The sequence below is a fragment of the Drosophila willistoni genome (genome assembly GCF_018902025.1).
Source record: "Drosophila willistoni isolate 14030-0811.24 chromosome XL unlocalized genomic scaffold, UCI_dwil_1.1 Seg142, whole genome shotgun sequence".
Classification (NCBI taxonomy): Eukaryota; Metazoa; Arthropoda; class Insecta; order Diptera; family Drosophilidae; genus Drosophila; species Drosophila willistoni.
Window position 1 is genome coordinate 8,532,701 of NW_025814053.1, and position 18,634 is coordinate 8,551,334.

Below are 18,634 nucleotides of genomic sequence, written 5' to 3' on the forward strand. Positions count from 1 at the left end.
AACAAATCCAACACAAAAAGAAAGAAACAATTAAAGAAAAACAAACAAAAAAATCATCCAAAACTAAAAAAAGAAAGAAGTATATAAGTAACGTTTCAAATTTATGAAATAAAATATCACAGAAAATGTAATGAACCGTCGTTTTTTTTTTGACAAATTATTAATTAATTTTAACCCTATCAAGTTGAGTAATTATGAACAATATGCCTCAGAGACTTCTGGACAGGCGATAATCTCCAAATCCCATGGGCAATGATATTAATGAATCGTTGTTCCAGTTGTTTTAGTTTTTTTTTCCAGTTTGTTTTTATTGAAATTAGCTATGCGTTTCGGTATTAAGTAAGTCATGCAATTGAAATTCTTGATTCTAATCATTTTTAAATAGCACTATGTGTTTGCATGTATGTATGTATGCTTTATGTAATGAATGAATGATGTAAGTACATTCAGGAATGGCAAAGATGTAGAGAAGTAGGAATTTATGGTTATGGTAAGCTCTATTTGTTCTCTATGCGCATTACAAATGCACATATATGTATGTATATAGATGATACACAGCTAGTATATTATAATGATCAATAATCTTTATATATATATATAGACTATATGTATCTATGTATTGTGCGTGTGTATTTTTGAAGAGAGAGGAACCGTTGTTGATCTGTTGTGAAAGTACATTATATTGCAACATTATGCACTTCATTAAATTAGTCAATTGATAAAGCTACAAGTATGTAATTGAGCACTAGATTAACGTAGCGTTATGTATGCACCTTTATAATAGGTTATAATAATTACAATTATATATATATCTATATATATATATATATTTAGACTACATATACATATGTATGTATGTTTATGTAAGTAAGTATAATGGTATGTATCAAAAAATGCAATTCAACAATATCAGTCTGTTGCAAATGGAGCAACACAACAACATGTCTCCACTTGGGAGGATCCGAATCATAATATCCGCTAATCATTTGGCACCTGGCTATGGCCAGGCAAAATTGATGCCGGTTAATTGATAGAACTTATTGTTAAACGGCCTATAAAACTCTCTCAGTCGTTCGATAGCATTGGGATCGATATGCGGATGATTACGGCCCTTCGTTTTGCCCAAACAATGTGGGGTTGATCGTGCCTCCGATTTGAAGAGGCATGGAAAGCCCTTGGTTGCATTAAAATAGAAATGCTTCTCGGTGACCACACGTTTCAGGCCCAAAAAGTCCTGTACTCTGCCGATCTCATATGCGGGATCCATAATCAGTCGTTCGCCACTGATAAATAGTAACTGCGATAGTGGAAAGTAAAGTAGCCAACGCTCTAAATAGCGAGCGTAAACACCGATTTTAACTGGGCCCCAATTGGTGTCCACCACCGAATAACTGCCATTGACAAAAGCCAACTGTTCGAATCGTTTCATATCAGCCTTTTTGCTAGCCGCCTGAGTGTAATCAGAGATGGCCCGAGTCACAGGATCACGTACCACAATCAACAATCTGAAAAAATTTCAAATTCATATGGGTAAAAAATCCTTTGAACTCTCTCACTCTCATCAGATGCTCACTTTGTGGACACGTTCATGTGATGGACACGCTGCGGCACTTCCTTGGTCACAAAATAACTCGGTGTCTTTTCCATAGTTATTTGGCCCTCAATGGTGTAGGGCATGTGATGACGATACCACCGAAGACCGCGTTGATAATGTCGGTCGAAGAAATGTACTTCCGAACCGGCAGCACGTACATCCGGATGCAAACGGATAAACTCGAGCAGGGCTCGAGTTCCGCTCTTCTTTACACCAATGATAAGCGTCGAGGGCAAATTGCGTAGCGGACGTAATCCTTGCTGGCGTAGCAATTGATATTTTGGCGAAGCACCATCCGAGCTACTATTTGAAAAGAGTGAGTCGGAGCCATCTATATTGGTTGTGCTGGAGCTGCTGCTGCTGCTGCTGCTAGTGCTACTGCCATTAAGGGCAATGGTCTTATCCTGCGACTGTGGCGGTGTTGTTAGGGACAGCAAATTGCGCAAGTTGCTCTAAACGATACATACATATGTACATACATACATATGTATAAAAGATTACGAATTTCATCAGGCAGAGAGGGCCAAATATTTGTACATACCTGCTGCAAAGTGCGGCTTATGCTTGCCAAAAGACAGGCATTAAAGCTATACGAGAAATAAACAAGTGTCAATGTGACAATCAGGACTATGGCCAAGCTGCGGCTGCTTAGATTTAGATTGGTGCACCAAATGCTTAGTCCCAACATGACGTTCTGCCTGTCAATCACGAATAACGGCACGAATTCATATCTGTCGCTGCTTAAGCGGCCGTTTCATTGCTGACTGTGTAGCAAGCCGGCCGTGTGAAAACTATTTAATGCATCATCTCTCTTAAAAAAGTAAATAATAATAATAACGGCGGGTGGTGTATGTATATGTATTTATGTTGAATCGTATTGTGCGAGGGCCCGGGAGGGGGAAGTATGCACTGCCAGCGCCGGCAGTCGCTTGCGGTTGTTTCCTTCCTTAGCGAATTACGGTAAATGAAGTCCAGGGATAAGACCAACCAACCAACCAGTCGCTGGGATATTGATGCGCCCATGTAGAGCAATGGCGCAGAAGCACAAAAGGGTCGCTCTCGCTTGCTCTCTCTTTCTGTCTCCAACTTAACTTACGCAACAGCTCTCTAACGGTTACTTGCTGCATATGCAAATATTTAAACACACACACATACAATCGACTCAAGAGATTAAATTGAATGGGAAAAGCCAAACACACACACACACACACATCAATATTAAATAATCATAATTTAACAAACAAGATATAGAGAATTTATCAAATTTAAGCCTTTCGAAAGATTTCCTCTCTCTCTCACACTCTCCTTATTCTTAGTTAGTTTAATGCAGCTACATATGTATCGTACATAGTACAAATGTATGTGTATCCTACATGCATATGTATGCACATATTTTCCTCTCAAATGTAAACAAATTGCAGAGTCGTCACCCTCACCCCAATAAGCCTTCTATTTTTTTCGTTTTAATTATTATTATTTGTTACTGATAACATACGAAATTCCAATCAATTGCCCTTCTCAGTTTTCTGTTTATTTCGCAGAGATTAGATTTCATTAATATTTAATGATTATTTTTCACAAAATTGGAGTTCGGTTTTTTTTTCTCAAGAAACGGTTCAAGATTTATGTAAGTATTTTAAACATTTAACTGTTTAGTTAACAGTCATACGTGACTTAAGGCTTGAAACCGATCCGATCGTACCATTATATCACATACAAATCGTCCAAAAACAGCAGAATAGAGCGAGAAGACAATATAGAGTCAACGAAGAAAGTGGTGAGTGAGCAACATGTGTGAAAGAGATGGTGGTGCAAACAAGGAAATAGGTCAATGTCCTGCGGATAAATAGCCTGCTCGAAATTACTTATTTTAAGCTTGAAAATTTCAAATCTGGGGGACGAAAGGAATTCGATTTCTATAACATCCTTGATGATAGCTATGGACAGAGCTTTTATATTCTGAATCTCATAGTCAAGACAGATCGAGAGCAATCCGGAGAATATTGTCATTTCGTCACGATTTGAGGACTTCGGAACTCAAAAACGAAAAGCAACTGAAAAAATAATTCAAAATATTCTAAGTTTCCAACTGATTAATATTATTTTAAAATTCAACCTTTAATTTTTTCTGATAAAATATTAAAATGTTTTTTAAAATTATAAATAATTTTATTTATATTACTATAAATAATAATTTTAAAATTCTTATAATTTGCCTTATTTCATACATTTCGACGACTTTAATATAAGATTTCACCCTGTATAATAAAATCTACGATTTTCTATTCTTTTTGTGGATTTGCTGAAAATGTAATTTTGGGAATAAAGTAAAACTGTGTGTAGTGACCAGAGAAACGAATATGTTTATACGATTTTGATAAAATTTAGCAAATTTTTAAAATAAAATGTAATTTATAGAATCTTTAGCAGAGTCCGCTGATGATGGAACTCAATATATGTTTGTAACTTTATTTTTGTTGTTGCTTTCGACATTTATTTATTTGTTTGGCGTCGTTGTAGTGAGAGCCACAAAAAGAGAGTTTTCAATAAGCCTTAACGGGTATATAAATCTCTGTACACGGGTCGTATGAGTAATGTTAAGTTCTTCTAAAATTAAAATAAAGATTTAAGTGCCAATACCGACTGTCATCTAACACTTGAAGCAATTTAGTTTGTCAATTTTTGTTAAGTTCTTTAAATTTACTTGGTTTCTTGATTCAATATCGTTTTGCAACAAAATATAGTGCTAGGTATAAAACATACATACATACATATATTCTCGTTGTCATGAGAAACAAAGGGTACACAACAATCATACTCCCTCTCTCTGTCTCTCTTTTAAATGTTTCTTGTTTCAAAATTTCCTTACACCGATTTTTAATACCATGTACTAGAGTTTAAAATGGTATTTCAATGTGGTCGTTGCCAAAATGTATGTAATGGATAAAAGAAAGCTATTCTGAAAACATAAACTATATATATTTTTGATCAGCCATCTTAATGAGATCATCTAGATCTTGAAGATTCTAATAGTCTCCTATGCATTAACATAGAGCCATTGTAACCTAGAAAGAGTATGAAATAAACAAGTTAGGCCTCAAAATGTCCTAGGCGATCGCTGAAGGCGCCAGTGTGCAATGCAAATTAGTTGCTTCACTTGGTGCATGGTATAGCAAATTCGTCGTGTCAACTTACTTCATTTCAGCTGTAACACAGGTCGTATGAGTAATATTTGCATTAGCAGGCCCAGCTCACAGTTCGTATGAATAACTTTTCTTTTTTTTTGTCAAGTGTTTAGCTATTGTGATTTTAATATCAATACTAATATAGGTACATATATGGATTTTTGTCCACCCCAATGTGTTTATAGTAAAGAATATACAATTAGGTACCTATAGACAAATCATATCAAATTTCAATTCGATGAAATTTCAAATTAAACAATTACTTTCATAGAATCGTGTGAGACTACAATTGCAAGTGCAATTGAAGCCTAAAACTTATTCGTGAAATTAGCCATTTTCATATGTATGTACCTATATATAATCAATTGATTGTTGTTCGGGATATCCGATTACTTTAACGCAACGGAACTTAATTCTTGAGCTTATCTGCTGGACATCTGTTTATCTGTTATCTGGCTTCGGTTCTGACTGAAAGACTGATTCCACTGCGACATTAGTCATCAGTCAACCGAGTGGCTTATCTTATCAACTTGCTCGTGCTCACCATCGTCGCCTTCGTCGGCATTGTCGTTCCCAATTGTTGACTTTCCATTTGTCCATTTGTAACGTCTTTCGACTGGGCTAGACTTCGCGCAATACTCCACTTGGCCATCGCTGGTCTACCTGCTCTCATAACACAATAATGTCTTGAATTGGTTATTGTTTTTTTTTTTGGTTATTTAAATTTATTCTCTTTTCAATAAAATACTCTTTTCTCAAAAGATGGCGAACTTTTTTGGAAAACTGATGTTAAAGTTTTTCAAATACGCACCCAGTTATGTGGGTAAGTGGAAGTGAGATTGTGATTCCGTGGCATATGGCAAAAAAAAAAAACAACAACAAAATTTTATTTAATTTACAGTGTGTCTGTGCTTCCTGCCCTGTGGCTTTATCTTTGGTTATACCATTTGTTCTTTGGTGGCCGAACGCAATCTCAATGCCTCGCTAAATGATTACGGACCTCTGATCCTGGGTGCCTGCTGGTCTGTGGTCACTGCCTTGACCATGCTGGCTCTTAAGTTTCTAAAGCGATGCATTGTCTATTGGCAACCGTGGATGCTTTTAGTGACCGGAGTATTGAATTTAGTGGCCAGTTGCTTTTACTTTGCCGATGGTTTTGGTGAGTTTCGAAAAAGGCATCTCAAAATGCATCTCGCCTACTCATGACATCAATTCCATACAGATCATGTGGGCGCCTATATATCATATATTGCCCATAGTATGACCTTTATCGCTGGATATAGTTTTCTGCATACCATAAGCTCCAAGGAGACCCGCTCTCTGATGATCTCCGGCTGCTGTAGCTGCTATTTGATGGGCATTGCATCGGCCGTGAGTTTGATAGGAACGGCATACAGTAAAAATCTAGAAAAGTATACGGGACAAACGGCTACCACGGAGCAATTGATTGATGGAATCTATGTGAATTTTGCGGCCACATATCTGTGCATTGCCGCTGCCATGCTTGCCATCCTGATTGGTCTGAAAGTACTCACTTTCATCGGCACTGTGGATACGGTTAATAGTCTGGACAACGATTTGCGAATAGCCAACACAAATGGCAGCATCTTTGAGCCACGAAAGGAAGTGATCAAACGACTTGAGTTCTTCTATGTGACCAAGAATCAGCAGTGGAATGTAACGCTTCTTCTGCTCTTTATAGATGCCATTCAGTATGCTTTATTCATATATTTTGTCTACTGGTTCACCCTGAATCCCGCCATGAGATTAACCGATCTGGCAAGCATCGATGCCATGTTCTGGGTGGTTTTCGCAGGTAGTGTTTTAGCCTTGATTTGCCTGTGCTTCTATTCGGTTAAAGTTCACTTTGTGACCACTCAATTGTTGTTAATTTTTCTAACGCTCCTTGGGATGGCCATTTGTAGCACCACCGATGATGGTAAATGGACATTCTGGCTGCTTCTATTACTATTTGGCTTATCATACTCCAGTTTACAAGTTGCTTTGCTTGAGGTTACCCATCTACGGTTAACCGAGTGCATCATTTGCATCTCCTATGTATTGAAATTAGTAAGCACCAGCATTGTCTATTACTATTTTGTGGCCGATGCGAAGAATTCGTATTTCTATGCCACGGACAAGAGCACACTGATGGCACAGGGATTCGTCTTCATGATTATAACTTCATTGTTGGCCCTAGTTGTGGGCATGAAGGTGCCGCGTACGCATCGTGCCCAATTGCTTGACATACAGTATGAGGTCTATGGCATTATATTCAAGAAGCATCAAATCGAGCAACTTAATGTACGCTGGCTAAACGATGGCACCATACCAACCATCAGTCAATGATATAATTAAAAAATTTAGCCATCAAATGTATACAAATATATATACAATATATAAATATGCAATTAGATTTATTCTTCTACTCAAAAAAGTTGCCTCTCTTTTTATTAATAGATTGATTTTAATCCTTAGCTTCATGGTAATATGAATGAATCACAGGCAAATTCCATAAAGTAGGTTCTACTTACATATATGCAATGCATTCTCTATCAACAGACGGGTTATCTACTATATACAACTATGCGTATCAACTAATACAATCACGAATTCATATCAATGCATTAATTAAACGGTTCGAGGGGCTATATATGTATATATGTATAAATGCTAACGTCTAAATCTTTTTAGACTTTTACAATATATGAATTTAATTTATGTCTTTGATTTCAAATCGTATAACATTTTAGGCACCACATTCAAAATAAATTTCTAATATGTGTTTAACAAAGAATTTAATGATGAAAATGTTAAACAAAATGCAAATATGTATGGGTAATAGTGGCTAAATGTGGAAATCATTTGTGTCCAACGAATCAATTAACAAAAAAAAAAAACGGAGTTATGTGTTAAGTTTGAAAGACGTCCATCGTAAAAAAAGAATTTACAATCTACAAATGCATTTTAATGCATCGAATGAGGTGGATTCAAGTCTGATCTCGTCCTTTGATGGATATTATCTGCACAGCAGCGGTACTATCACGACAAAAATGACTTGAGGATGTTGGCACATTGGCGCAGGGGGTTACCTGGTAATCATAGAGTTCTGTAAATGATAAGCAGAACAAGATGAAGTTATTGCATTAATAAAATATGTTTTGCTATAGCTTACGTAGTTGCTCTGAAAATTTTTGCAATGTCTCTATATTTCGTACAGTGCTTGCCAAAAGAATATGCAACTTTAAATTGCTTTTTAAGTAGAAATATTCAAAAGTCCGGAGTAAGGAATTAAATACGGAATTGTCGTAAACCACGTCAGCGGCTAAGACCAGATTAATTGCATCTTCGTCATCGTAACCGAATTCTTCAACGGTCTCCCATAATAGCTGCTCACAGTGAGGAATCTCTATTTCCTCTTTGGACTTTGCATTTGGAAAATTAATTCTTATATTGTGGCGCATAAGCCTAACACATGAAGGACTGCCGTCTGTCATGATCACCCGACGTACGCCCAAAGCTAACGATGGTTGTTTTAATAAAACGCCCAACAGTCCAGTACCGGCTCCCAATTCCAAAATATTCTTGTCTTTCACCAAATCGGGGTGTTCCAGCAAATAATCTGCCAAGGCCAGAGATGCCTCCCATGTACATAGACCTGTGGTCCCCTCGCTAACAAAACTGATCGACTCTTTTAGCACGATCTTGCAATCAGGTCGCACTATGTAGTGCTTATATGCATACGGAGAGATGTTCTCCGGTGCGTCTACTAAAAGAGTGGTGAACAGTTCGTCGTGCACCTCTTCGTGACCTTTGAGCATCACCAAAAGTTTTTTGAGAAATGCTTCTTGATAGCTCCAACGCACTGGATACTTTCGGTTCAAACGATGCTTGCAGGTGGCATCCAATACAGCCTTTTGCTCTGTCAAATCCAATGGCAATTGGAGCAATGACCAATCCATTTTATTGACCGGATAGCAGCAGAGGAATTGCTGGGTCAACTTTTTATATTTATCGGCCATTTTAATTATTTTATTATTTCAAAAAACAGGAGCCAGTAGTATTCCCGAATTCATGTGATATTCAAGTGAGCTAGTTAAATATAATACCTTATATTTTAACAAGCAACAAAAACCAAAGGTAGTGTGACCAAGAAAAAACTACCAAGCAAAGTTAATTCAAAATATTCATCACGACTATGACTCGTTACTTTTCCAAACACGAAAATACTAGAAACACAGCTGTTGGTATCGATAGTGCCATCGATAGTTGTCTGGTGGGAGGAAGAAGGGAGAACAACAAACAAAGCTGGCGCTGCTTTTGGGATAAAGGTTCGAAATTTGTCTATTATTCATTACAACATTTGGTCGCATTCAGTTCGGTTTTGTTTTGGCTGGGTTAAAGTTGTTTGGTATTGGTTAAGTCGTATAAGAAAAAAAATATGAATTAATAAGAAAAGTGAATTCAAAAAAAAGACATCAAAATCAAACAACAAAAACAAAAAGGGTAAGGTGAATCAATCAGCTGTTAATCTAGAAATTTCCAAAAAAAAAGAAATCAAATTTCGAGAGATTCTAGTAATTTCTAGAAGATTGAAAACTAAAATAATTACATATACATTTTCTACTGTCCTTGTGTCCATTTTCCAATTTCCCCTTAGCTGCGCAATAACAAAGCACACATACACACACACACACTTGCATATGCACAGTTTTCATCTTTCTGTTTTCATTGTCTGCTTTATTGCGCTGTTTTGTTTATGTCGTTCATTCGTTGGGGTGTTAAGCAATTCTCTGCTTGGTCTGGTTGTGCTCTAGTTTTTAATTTTGGAAACTGTGTCAAATTGAATTAGCCACTTGAGAATCTTGCGAAATTATCTTAAAATTGATTTTAAAAATGGAAAATTTTTGAATACTAAACGCAATTTGCTTGTCACACACAGACATGAGAGTTTCAAATGTGTGAATAATGGTTAACAGTCATTTACCTTGCTTTGTTCACGTGCGAATAAGTTTTGTGACCCTGAAAATAATGAAACGCATTCTGAAAGTCAAGCTTTAACTTTGATTTCCTTCTTCCTTTTTCTTTCTCGTCTTGAAAAACAAAGGAAATCTAAATTTGGTCAAAACCAGATAAAAAAAAACTACGTCTTTGAAAACAAAGAAAAACAAAGGAAAGCTTGAATCCAAAAAAAGCTTGTATTGAGCTTTTACTTACACCTTTGGTTAGAAGTGCAATCTGAAGAAAGAAAATAAAAAGAGCTACTATGGACTCGAGGGACGAACAGCAACAACAACAACAACGCCAGCGGCTGGAGGATCGTCTTCGCACGGACAGCGAAAGTTCCACAGATTCAATAACTCGCTTTGTATTACCCAGCGTGGATGGCAGTCCACCAAAAATTGTCACCATGGATGAGGTGGCCAGCATGCTGAAGGATCTACGTAACACTGAGTTGGCCCATGAGATAGCCTTGAATCCGGAGTTTAAGCTACAACAATATGTACCACCAATGGATAGGTAATTAAAATTTTAATTTTTAATCCCTTTTCTTTACTCAAATATGTGTGTTCGATTCTATTAAAATGCCAATAATTGCAATTATGACCATGAAATGTATAAATATTATTAAATAAGAAAATTAACAACTTAATCTATATTTTAGTTGAGATTAGATTTGAAATCAAAAATTTTCAAATTTCATAATTCGGAATACAATAATCCAATAAGATTTAAGTTAAACAAACTTAGAAACTGATTATTGCACTTGAAAAACATATTTAAATGTTTCAAGAAAGGATATTTACATCATTTAAACTAATCTAACTTTATTAATCTTTGCAGTTTGGAGGGTCGCATTAAAACGATTATGCATCAGGCATTTTGGGATATTCTCCGTCAGCAGCTGGAACAACAGCCACCCAATTTTGATCAGGCCATACGCCTGCTGGCCGAAATCAAAGAGGAATTACCCCAGCTCTTATCCCCCAATAATGAACGCTCGCTGGTACGTATCAATGAGGTGCTCGATGATGCCATCATTCGTCAGCAGGCGGAACGGGGCGTTCTCGATTTTCGTTCGTATGCGAATTTCCTCATCAATATTCTGTCGCGGATGTGTGCTCCCGCACGTGATGAGGCTGTAGCCAAATTGCGTGATATTGACGATGTGGTTGAAACATTTCGCAATATTTTGGAGATAATGACACTAATGAAATTGGATATGGCCAATTTTATGTTGTCTATGGCTCGTAAAAGTATTGCCGCCAATTCGGTGCAGTTTGAGAAAGAGAAATTTAGCAAGTACCTAAGGGAGTTCCATGGCCAAGGTAAATGTTTCAGCATCTGACTTTCTAACATCAATTCGAATAAAAATTTAATTATCGTCCTTCAGCTGGTTTTCCTGCCACAGAGGATTGGCTACAGCGTCATCGCCCTGGTTGTTCCAGCAATGATGATATCATCTACAATGCGTACATGCAGCTGTTGGACTATCCGATGGATAAAGAATTTCCCGAACTTATGCGCATCGACAAGAGTCGCTTTGAGAATCTCAGTTGGCGGGCTCAACGTTTGATTATATGCGCCTCGATTATTTCCATTTCTCAAGGGATGCCAGTGATTTCACAGCGTCGCGAGAATCGTCTTAAATTGGCCCAACAATTGAACATTATAATGCAGGATGTCAAGCAAATTGAGTAAGTTTCATCCATAGAAATGAAATCTATCTTTGTCCTGCAAATTCAGAGCTAAAATGTTGTATTATTCATCATTTTTTTTTAGCCAAGTATCTACTGCCATTGAGAGCTGCTATGAGCAGGTACGTGCCTTTATTCAGAGTGCCCTGAGCCAGGAGCAACTGCCAGCCATAAGTGATGCGGATCAAGCTGCTTTGAAGGCTCAAATTATGCAGCTGACTAACAAAACGTCGCCTGTACGCATTTTAATGGGTAAGAATATATTTTAAATTGTTTGAATTTGGCATCTAATTGTCTCGTTGTCTCTGTCTATTCCAGCCAAACGTCTGAATGGCTTTGTCCGTGTTGCATTGCGCTCAAATAACGGTATACCACCTCCACCATCTGGCTTTGGGGACTACGAGGAGGAACTTGTTGCATTTATTGCCTCTTTTCGGCGCCTCGTTTCATATAATCATGCCGTTTTCGGCGAACATTTTGCAACGGTGCTCAATCGCCAGCGTTCGAGTGATGAGCCTCAGCCAGAGGCCACATCCAGCGCTGGTATTGCCACTGGCCACGCGCAAATGGCCAAGCCTTAAGCATTCGGGGGCCGATAATTGTTTCCGATGCCTGTCTCTGTGCGCTTTTAGGTCAAGAGTTGGAATAGAGCCGCCGCCGCCTTCAAGCATAACCCAATAATAAGGACGAAGATTAGAAAGTGAAATGAAGTTGACGAGTAACCATGTACAACGATGGAGAGAGACAAGAATGTGACTTTGTCCTAATGAAGTCCTCGCTTCTAACTTACCGATTGTTTCTCTTTTTCAAACACGTAGCAATCACAGACATGCATATATAACAAAATTCTTTTTTGTTGTGCGGAGGGTGAAAAACTAGACAAAAAAAAGCAAAATAAATTAGAAAATCAAAACCAAATTAAAAACGAATTGTAAATTCAAATCGAAAACAAACGAAACAAGGAGCAAGTGATAATACTTTTCCCCACACTCTCTATATCTGGTGCTGCAGCATTGTCTGTGATAAAGAGGAGGCTCGCAAAATAATCCAACTTTATCATCTTTCAACATCCGACTGTTGGATTGAATATTTCTCTTATGTGGGGGGGCCGTAAATATGCTAGCATTATATGTAATAACTAGATGTCCAGTATATCAGTATCCAGATATGTTAATCTGCTATTTAAATGAAGTACTTGTACTTTTACCTTGTAATCTTGCTCTAATTATCTCTTATTTTATCGAGTTTATTTCTAAATTGGCCAAAATAACAGCCGCTAAATTTAAAAAGTATTTTTGTGTATGTAATTGTTACGGTCCCTGTTTCTGATGATATGTACTAATCTACTAATCTCCCACCATTAATCTAACCAAATCCTTACTGTAGCTGTAACTGAATTTAGTTTATGAAAAAGAAACAAAATGAATTGAATTTTACAAGAAAGTATGCTGATGAAAGCTTTCATAGATATATAGATATTGAATTTAGTTTATTTACATAAACATATATGTATAATATGAAATAAACACATTTCGAAAACAATTGTTTTGAATTTAAACAATAGCTGATTGCTATGGCAAATGTATAAAAATGAGCAAAAATTGGCGGAGGGTATTCCAATATAATTTACGATCAAGATCTTATCCATTTTAGTGGTATTCTTTCACACAGATGGTCACACTAACATTAATGTCGACAACATAAAAAGTGCAAATCAACAAAAACAACATCTTAATGCACATATATCGGCAAATGTCCATTTCTCATTCCATTCCAACGCATGCACGATGAATCTATCATTCGCTGGCTGTGGTTTCTTGGGCATCTATCACGTGGGCGTGGCTGTGTGCCTTAAAATATATGCACCCCACATGCTGCAGGACAAGATTGGCGGTGCATCGGCAGGTGCATTGGCCGCCTGTTGTCTTCTATGCGATTTGCCATTGGCCACCATGGCATCCGATTTTCTGCGCATTGTCAAGGAGGCCCGACGTCATTCACTTGGACCATTTAGCCCATCGTTCAACATTCAGAGCTGCCTGTTGGAGGGATTACAGCGACTCTTACCTTCAGATGCCCATGAGAGAGTTACCGGTCGATTGCACATTTCACTCACACGGATCTGGGATGGCAAGAATGTGATTGCATCCGAATTTCAGTCACGCCAGGACCTAATGCAGGCCCTGCTCTGCTCCTGCTTTATACCCGGCTTTTCAGGTATATTGCCGCCACGTTGGCGCGGGGTTCGCTACGTGGATGGAGCCTTCTCCAACAATTTGCCCATACTGGATGGAAACACTGTAACTGTGAGTCCTTTCTCCGGCGAAAGTGACATATGTCCCAGGGATCAGAGCTCCAAACTCTTTCAGATTCACCTCAATTGGGCCAATACAAGTTTCCAGATCTCACGACGAAATTTTCATCGCTTGATTCACATCATATTGCCAGCACATACCGATTTCCTTTCGTCATTGTGTCATCAAGGATTCGCAGATGCTTTGGAATTTCTCCACTGTCGCAATATGATCTCAATCCGGAAATGTCGTCAGTATTTTTTCAACGAAATGAATCATGAAGCAACATTGCTTGATCGGAATCCCATACAGAGTCATCTGGGACAAGCGAAAATAAATTTTCCCCATTGGATGTTTCATTACAGGGGCCTCAAATTGTTGGCCCTGCCAGCCTTACTGCCCGTGGATGTACTTCTGGCCACCATAGCTAAAATAGGAACTCTCAGGCCAAAGCTGGCCAAACAAATGTCGCAACTCCTGAGCAGTTTAACACTCTCACTGCACGATCCACCGCACTTTGATCTCGGCGATACCACGAGTCGCCTATGCGGGCCTCGGACGATGGATCCTACGCCATCCAAAGCCGACGCCGGCGATAAGCATTTAGCATATAAAGATAATGACAACAAAAGCACTGCCAAAGTCAAGGCAATCGAAATATTTGACTTCAAAGATATTGTCGCAGCGTCAAAGAGAGCAAATTGAACAATCCGATCTGTGTATATTTACTTATTGTTAGCTTAAAAAATATTTACAAAAAAATCATGTTGAGTGTTTGTATTGTAAACAAAAAGGAATTGTAAATGTGTAAAGGATATGTAATTAAAAATTAATTTTATATGTTTTATTTTTTAAAATACAGATTGATTATTCCATGAAATATGTAAATATATATAGATATGTTCCCTTAAAACTTGTATACAAAAGAAGTCTAGAAAATGTATGTTATATATAGAGTATATACCCATAGAGAAGTCGTTTATATGCTAATATGATGAAATTTTCAAAATTTCAAGAACTTGATTCGGGGCTTAGACCATCTTCTGTGTATTAAAAAAGCTTTAAAAAGCAAAACTCCTTGCAAAAAGAATAGAAATATTAAAGTGTGAATCTATATGAGCTGTTTTGTTTTATCATGTAAAGTTTCATTTATTGTAGAGCACTATATACATCGGATTCAGTAGGATCAGACATCCGAATTAAGCTAGCAGGGGGAATTAAGCATGTAGCAACAAAAAAAAAACCAAAAATATTAGCTTTCAGAGACTTAGTGCAAATAAAAAGATCATTTCCCAAAGATTTTAGATTACTCTCTAATAAGAAAAATGATAGGTATGTAAATTTTTAGATTCGGATAAAAGTTGATGGAATTAGAGATTCACAAAGAGAGTCTTTTTTTGAGATACATTTAAATAAACTTTTGTGATTCCACCTATTTTCCCAAGACTGTATTTTCGCAAATTTCTAATCTAAAAATTAATTTTGATTCGAATTTTAACAAAATCATGTATCATAAAGTTGAAGTTGAATTTGAAAGACATTTCTTAAAAACTTCAAAAATTTATAAAATTGGAGCTTCATGAAATTACGGTTTATTGGAATATTTTTCTGTTCATTGGCATTTTTTGTCTCTCTTGATAAATTGTGTCACTAAAATTTCAGCTCAAAATTAAAAGACTTAAAATAAGATATTACTTTCCAAAATCGATCAAATTTAGATAAGTCTCAGATTCGCAAAGTCAAGAGTTTTTTATGAGAATTTACCGAATTTGTTAAATTTAGTTTATTTCCACCTACTGTAGGACATCTACAAGGTTATACATAAACAAAAGGTACATATAACATTTCATAATTTCCAAATAGAACAAATTTAAATATTAAAATAAAGTATATTAAAGTAAAGTAGAAAATAGAGGGTGGGAAATAGGGGTGGTTGGAGCAGGTTGCTGGTTAGTCCACTCCGTGAGACAGGTCAAGAACATGGAGTCTTCTGGTGATTGAGCTGTTATCGAGCAGGCCAGAGGGTTTAAGTGCCTGTCAAGAACCCTTTCAGTGACCAAAAATCTTTTAACAACGCTCTGATAGCGCGGATTCCCTTAAAAAATCAATCGCAAGTTGAGTTTTAACTTAAAAACTTATATATTTTTAAAGACATGATCGTGAAAAATTGTAAATTTCTGTTTCGAATTTGAGATCTGTTAACTATAAAATATAATATTTATTATTCTTAATAATAAATTTCTATAATGGTCGATCGGGCCGAAAAATAATAAATAATTTTATCGTTTCTATACAAGATACAATTATATTTATATATGTCAGCTGTAAGTCTACCAAATCAAAATCCGACTATATTCTATATCCTATAGCAGTCATATAAACATACGAGCAAATAAGATCTGTGTATATATCGGCTTAAGTTAGTCAGACGTTTTTACGTCGATATTCGTTCTATTAGTTACAACTTGTAACTTACAAGGATTAACACATTGAAACCTGGAAAAATTGTAACATAAATATTTGCAAGGATATACAGACTTCGGCGCTTTGAAGGAAATTTTTAGGTCCAAAAGCGAAACTGCTAATAATTAACTAAATTAACTCATAAATATATGCAGAAGGTTTTGGATGAAATCGAATTCTATTTTCCAATTATTTTACACACCGATCGTCAGAGGATGTATTAAAAAAGTTATTTATATACAAATATTAGGAATATTTATATTGTAGGTGCTTAAAAATTTAACACCTGCCTTAGTCACTTTCATTCAACTTTAGACAATGGTAATAATACTTTTAGTTAACAACATTTAATGATAAGAAATGTTGAATTATTCTAATCTTAACGAGAAAATGTTAATCAAATTGTAAACAAGATTTAAAATCGGAAATGAGTTCTTACTCAATGTTTAATTCTAACAGAAAATGGATCAATGATTTTCAATTCAAATTAGTTGCTAATGCAATTGAGTTAAGTATCGAAATTTATGTACAATATATTGTAATCCATGTACCTACATTGTATGACAGTTGTTAAATGACATTTAGTTCCACATAAAAAAAAAAGAAGAATAAAAAAATGGAAAATGAACAAATGCAAAAAGAAAAATAAATGAACGTCAGCAAAACAACAAGCCAGATCCGATCTGATCCGATCCGATCCGAGAATTTAGTATAATAAAAAAAATAAAGAAATATATGCACATGTGTATATAAAGAGAATAATAATAATAATCACGCCACTTGTTGTACTTTGCACTCACTTTGAAGCGCAGTCGTCGCTACTGATTGCTGGATCACGCCTCTTCCGTTGCATGTTGGTTTCTTGGCTCTGGCCTGGACCCCATCCTGATGAGGCCTTTATCACTCAGTCGCTGCCTCTCTCTCTCTCTCTCACTCTCTCTGGTAGTAGTTGGAGGTTTTTTTGTCCCCCGACAAAACTGATAAGAGTCTATTGCGCCTACCACGTTGCCAACTGGGGCCTGACTTTAATGGCCCCGTCATCATCGTCATCAAAAGTCTAAAGTCCAGCGCTAAACTTCACACAACATGTTATAGGTGGTTTATGTAAATTGTTTGTAACTACAAGACTGGCAGACGCATAATATATATACATATATACATATATATCATGCGGTTGGCAATTTCATCACTACAAGATGATCATGATCATCATCATTGAAATGATGATGACGATGCGGTCTGAAAATGGAAACCCGTCTAACCAGTCAACCAAAGTAAAAACCGCCACAAGCGAAGCCTTTTTTTTTTTGGACCACATCTTCCTCTTTCCTAAATCATCTCATCTCGAACCCATCAAACCGAACCCATACCTTCAAAAACAACAACAACAACAACAACAAAAAAACGAGCAATCTCATGAATATTTACGTAAAATGTTTTGGCGTCTCGTTCGAAAATTATGCCAAACTATGTGAAGGATCCCAACATACCATGCTAAGAATACCACATTAAGTTGATTCAAAAATGAAAAGGAATCTTATAGATATGTAGACAGAACCCCCCCCCCCCCCATGGCCCTTGCCCCTTGAGACTAAACGAAAAAAAAAAAGAAGAAGCGAAGTCGAGACAAAACGAAACCAAGTCAAACCCATTAACTCTATCATTATCGACATGAATAACGTTCCAGAGTCTTTAGTTTCTTTTCCATTTTGGGCTTATCTGAGAAATTATTGAATTGTTCAACCTTTCAAACTGACTTGAATTGCCAGCTGAGATAAGTTAAGGTTCTTTTTTTAATCAATATACCAGCAGACATACCAATTTTCCATACATATGTATGTATATCTTATCATGAACTTCAAATGAAATTTTCGCTTTTTTTTTTTCAATATGTACATTTTGTTTTGTATTGTTTGTTCCAGTTTTTTTTTTTGTTGTTTGTGTTTTTGTTTTTTTTTATTGTTTTGCTTCTTTTCATATATATAAAGCATAATTCATTATCTCATTAGCATTAAACGTAATAATATATTATTATTATCATTATGATATTATTATGATCATCATTGGTGGTTTCCCCCGCCTGTCTCAATTGGTGGGGGGAGGTTTTTGTTTTTGTTTTTTTTTTTTGTCTATAATTCATTTTTTCTTTCTTTAGCATTTAGAATTTAAATAGCAATTATGATTAGTTCTATAACATATCCACATAAAGGTATATAATATATATATATATATTTCTATATATACAATGGGGGCAGATTATGTTAAATTATTTTTCATTTAATGCAGGCGTGGCACTTCCTTCCATATTTTTTATTTTTTTGCTTTTAATTTTTTTTTATAGATTTAGCACAGCTAAAAAAAAAAAAATTACAAAAAAAAACCTTAAGCTTTTCTTTTTTT

The 18,634-nt window shown here is 36.2% G+C and overlaps 5 protein-coding genes across 5 annotated transcripts; 3 read left to right on the top strand and 2 right to left on the bottom strand.

Annotated features, from left to right (window-relative positions):
* Positions 1–862: 862 nt before the first annotated feature.
* Positions 863–2,568, bottom strand: LOC6644473 (heparan sulfate glucosamine 3-O-sulfotransferase 6). The gene is made up of 3 exons (XM_002067262.4): positions 2,136–2,568; positions 1,574–2,046; positions 863–1,505 (listed from the first exon to the last, which is right to left on the bottom strand). Exons 1-3 carry the CDS (start codon positions 2,280–2,282, stop codon positions 998–1,000), a joined length of 1,128 nt encoding a protein of 375 aa, XP_002067298.1. The 5' UTR covers positions 2,283–2,568; the 3' UTR covers positions 863–997.
* Positions 2,569–5,382: 2,814 nt separating this feature from the next.
* LOC6644472 lies at positions 5,383–7,194 on the top strand. The gene is made up of 3 exons (XM_002067261.4): positions 5,383–5,602; positions 5,681–5,938; positions 6,002–7,194. The coding sequence occupies exons 1-3, from the start codon at positions 5,542–5,544 to the stop codon at positions 7,126–7,128; spliced, it is 1,446 nt and encodes a 481-aa protein (XP_002067297.1). The 5' UTR covers positions 5,383–5,541; the 3' UTR covers positions 7,129–7,194.
* Positions 7,171–8,926, bottom strand: LOC6644694 (protein-lysine N-methyltransferase EEF2KMT). The gene is made up of 2 exons (XM_002067260.4): positions 7,955–8,926; positions 7,171–7,888 (listed from the first exon to the last, which is right to left on the bottom strand). Exons 1-2 carry the CDS (start codon positions 8,799–8,801, stop codon positions 7,770–7,772), a joined length of 966 nt encoding a protein of 321 aa, XP_002067296.1. The 5' UTR covers positions 8,802–8,926; the 3' UTR covers positions 7,171–7,769.
* Positions 8,927–9,086: 160 nt separating this feature from the next.
* Positions 9,087–12,368, top strand: LOC6644693 (T-complex protein 11-like protein 1). The gene is made up of 6 exons (XM_002067259.4): positions 9,087–9,110; positions 9,887–10,299; positions 10,624–11,108; positions 11,174–11,477; positions 11,563–11,729; positions 11,796–12,368. Exons 2-6 carry the CDS (start codon positions 10,046–10,048, stop codon positions 12,056–12,058), a joined length of 1,473 nt encoding a protein of 490 aa, XP_002067295.1. The 5' UTR covers positions 9,087–9,110; positions 9,887–10,045; the 3' UTR covers positions 12,059–12,368.
* Positions 12,369–13,126: 758 nt separating this feature from the next.
* On the top strand, positions 13,127–14,599 carry LOC6644692 (1-acylglycerol-3-phosphate O-acyltransferase Pnpla3). Its single transcript, XM_002067258.4, has one exon. The coding sequence runs from the start codon at positions 13,265–13,267 to the stop codon at positions 14,474–14,476; it is 1,212 nt and encodes a 403-aa protein (XP_002067294.1). The 5' UTR covers positions 13,127–13,264; the 3' UTR covers positions 14,477–14,599.
* The last annotated feature ends 4,035 nt before the right edge of the window (positions 14,600–18,634 follow it).

Excerpts from the sequence above, each read along its gene's own strand:
- LOC6644472 (XM_002067261.4), top strand. The coding sequence starts at position 5,542 with ATGGCGAACTTTTTTGGAAAACTGATGTTAAAGTTTTTCAAATACGCA. Across the intron at positions 5,603-5,680 it reads ATACGCACCCAGTTATGTGG|TGTGTCTGTGCTTCCTGCCC; the intron begins GTAAGTGGAAGT and ends TTTAATTTACAG. Across the intron at positions 5,939-6,001 it reads TTACTTTGCCGATGGTTTTG|ATCATGTGGGCGCCTATATA; the intron begins GTGAGTTTCGAA and ends AATTCCATACAG.
- LOC6644692 (XM_002067258.4), top strand. The coding sequence starts at position 13,265 with ATGAATCTATCATTCGCTGGCTGTGGTTTCTTGGGCATCTATCACGTG.
- LOC6644694 (XM_002067260.4), bottom strand. The coding sequence starts at position 8,801 with ATGGCCGATAAATATAAAAAGTTGACCCAGCAATTCCTCTGCTGCTAT. Across the intron at positions 7,889-7,954 it reads AAAATTTTCAGAGCAACTAC|AACTCTATGATTACCAGGTA; the intron begins GTAAGCTATAGC and ends TATCATTTACAG.
- LOC6644473 (XM_002067262.4), bottom strand. The coding sequence starts at position 2,282 with ATGTTGGGACTAAGCATTTGGTGCACCAATCTAAATCTAAGCAGCCGC. Across the intron at positions 2,047-2,135 it reads TAAGCCGCACTTTGCAGCAG|AGCAACTTGCGCAATTTGCT; the intron begins GTATGTACAAAT and ends TGTATCGTTTAG. Across the intron at positions 1,506-1,573 it reads CACATGAACGTGTCCACAAA|ATTGTTGATTGTGGTACGTG; the intron begins GTGAGCATCTGA and ends AAATTTTTTCAG.
- LOC6644693 (XM_002067259.4), top strand. The coding sequence starts at position 10,046 with ATGGACTCGAGGGACGAACAGCAACAACAACAACAACGCCAGCGGCTG. Across the intron at positions 11,109-11,173 it reads AAGGGAGTTCCATGGCCAAG|CTGGTTTTCCTGCCACAGAG; the intron begins GTAAATGTTTCA and ends ATCGTCCTTCAG. Across the intron at positions 11,730-11,795 it reads GCCTGTACGCATTTTAATGG|CCAAACGTCTGAATGGCTTT; the intron begins GTAAGAATATAT and ends TGTCTATTCCAG.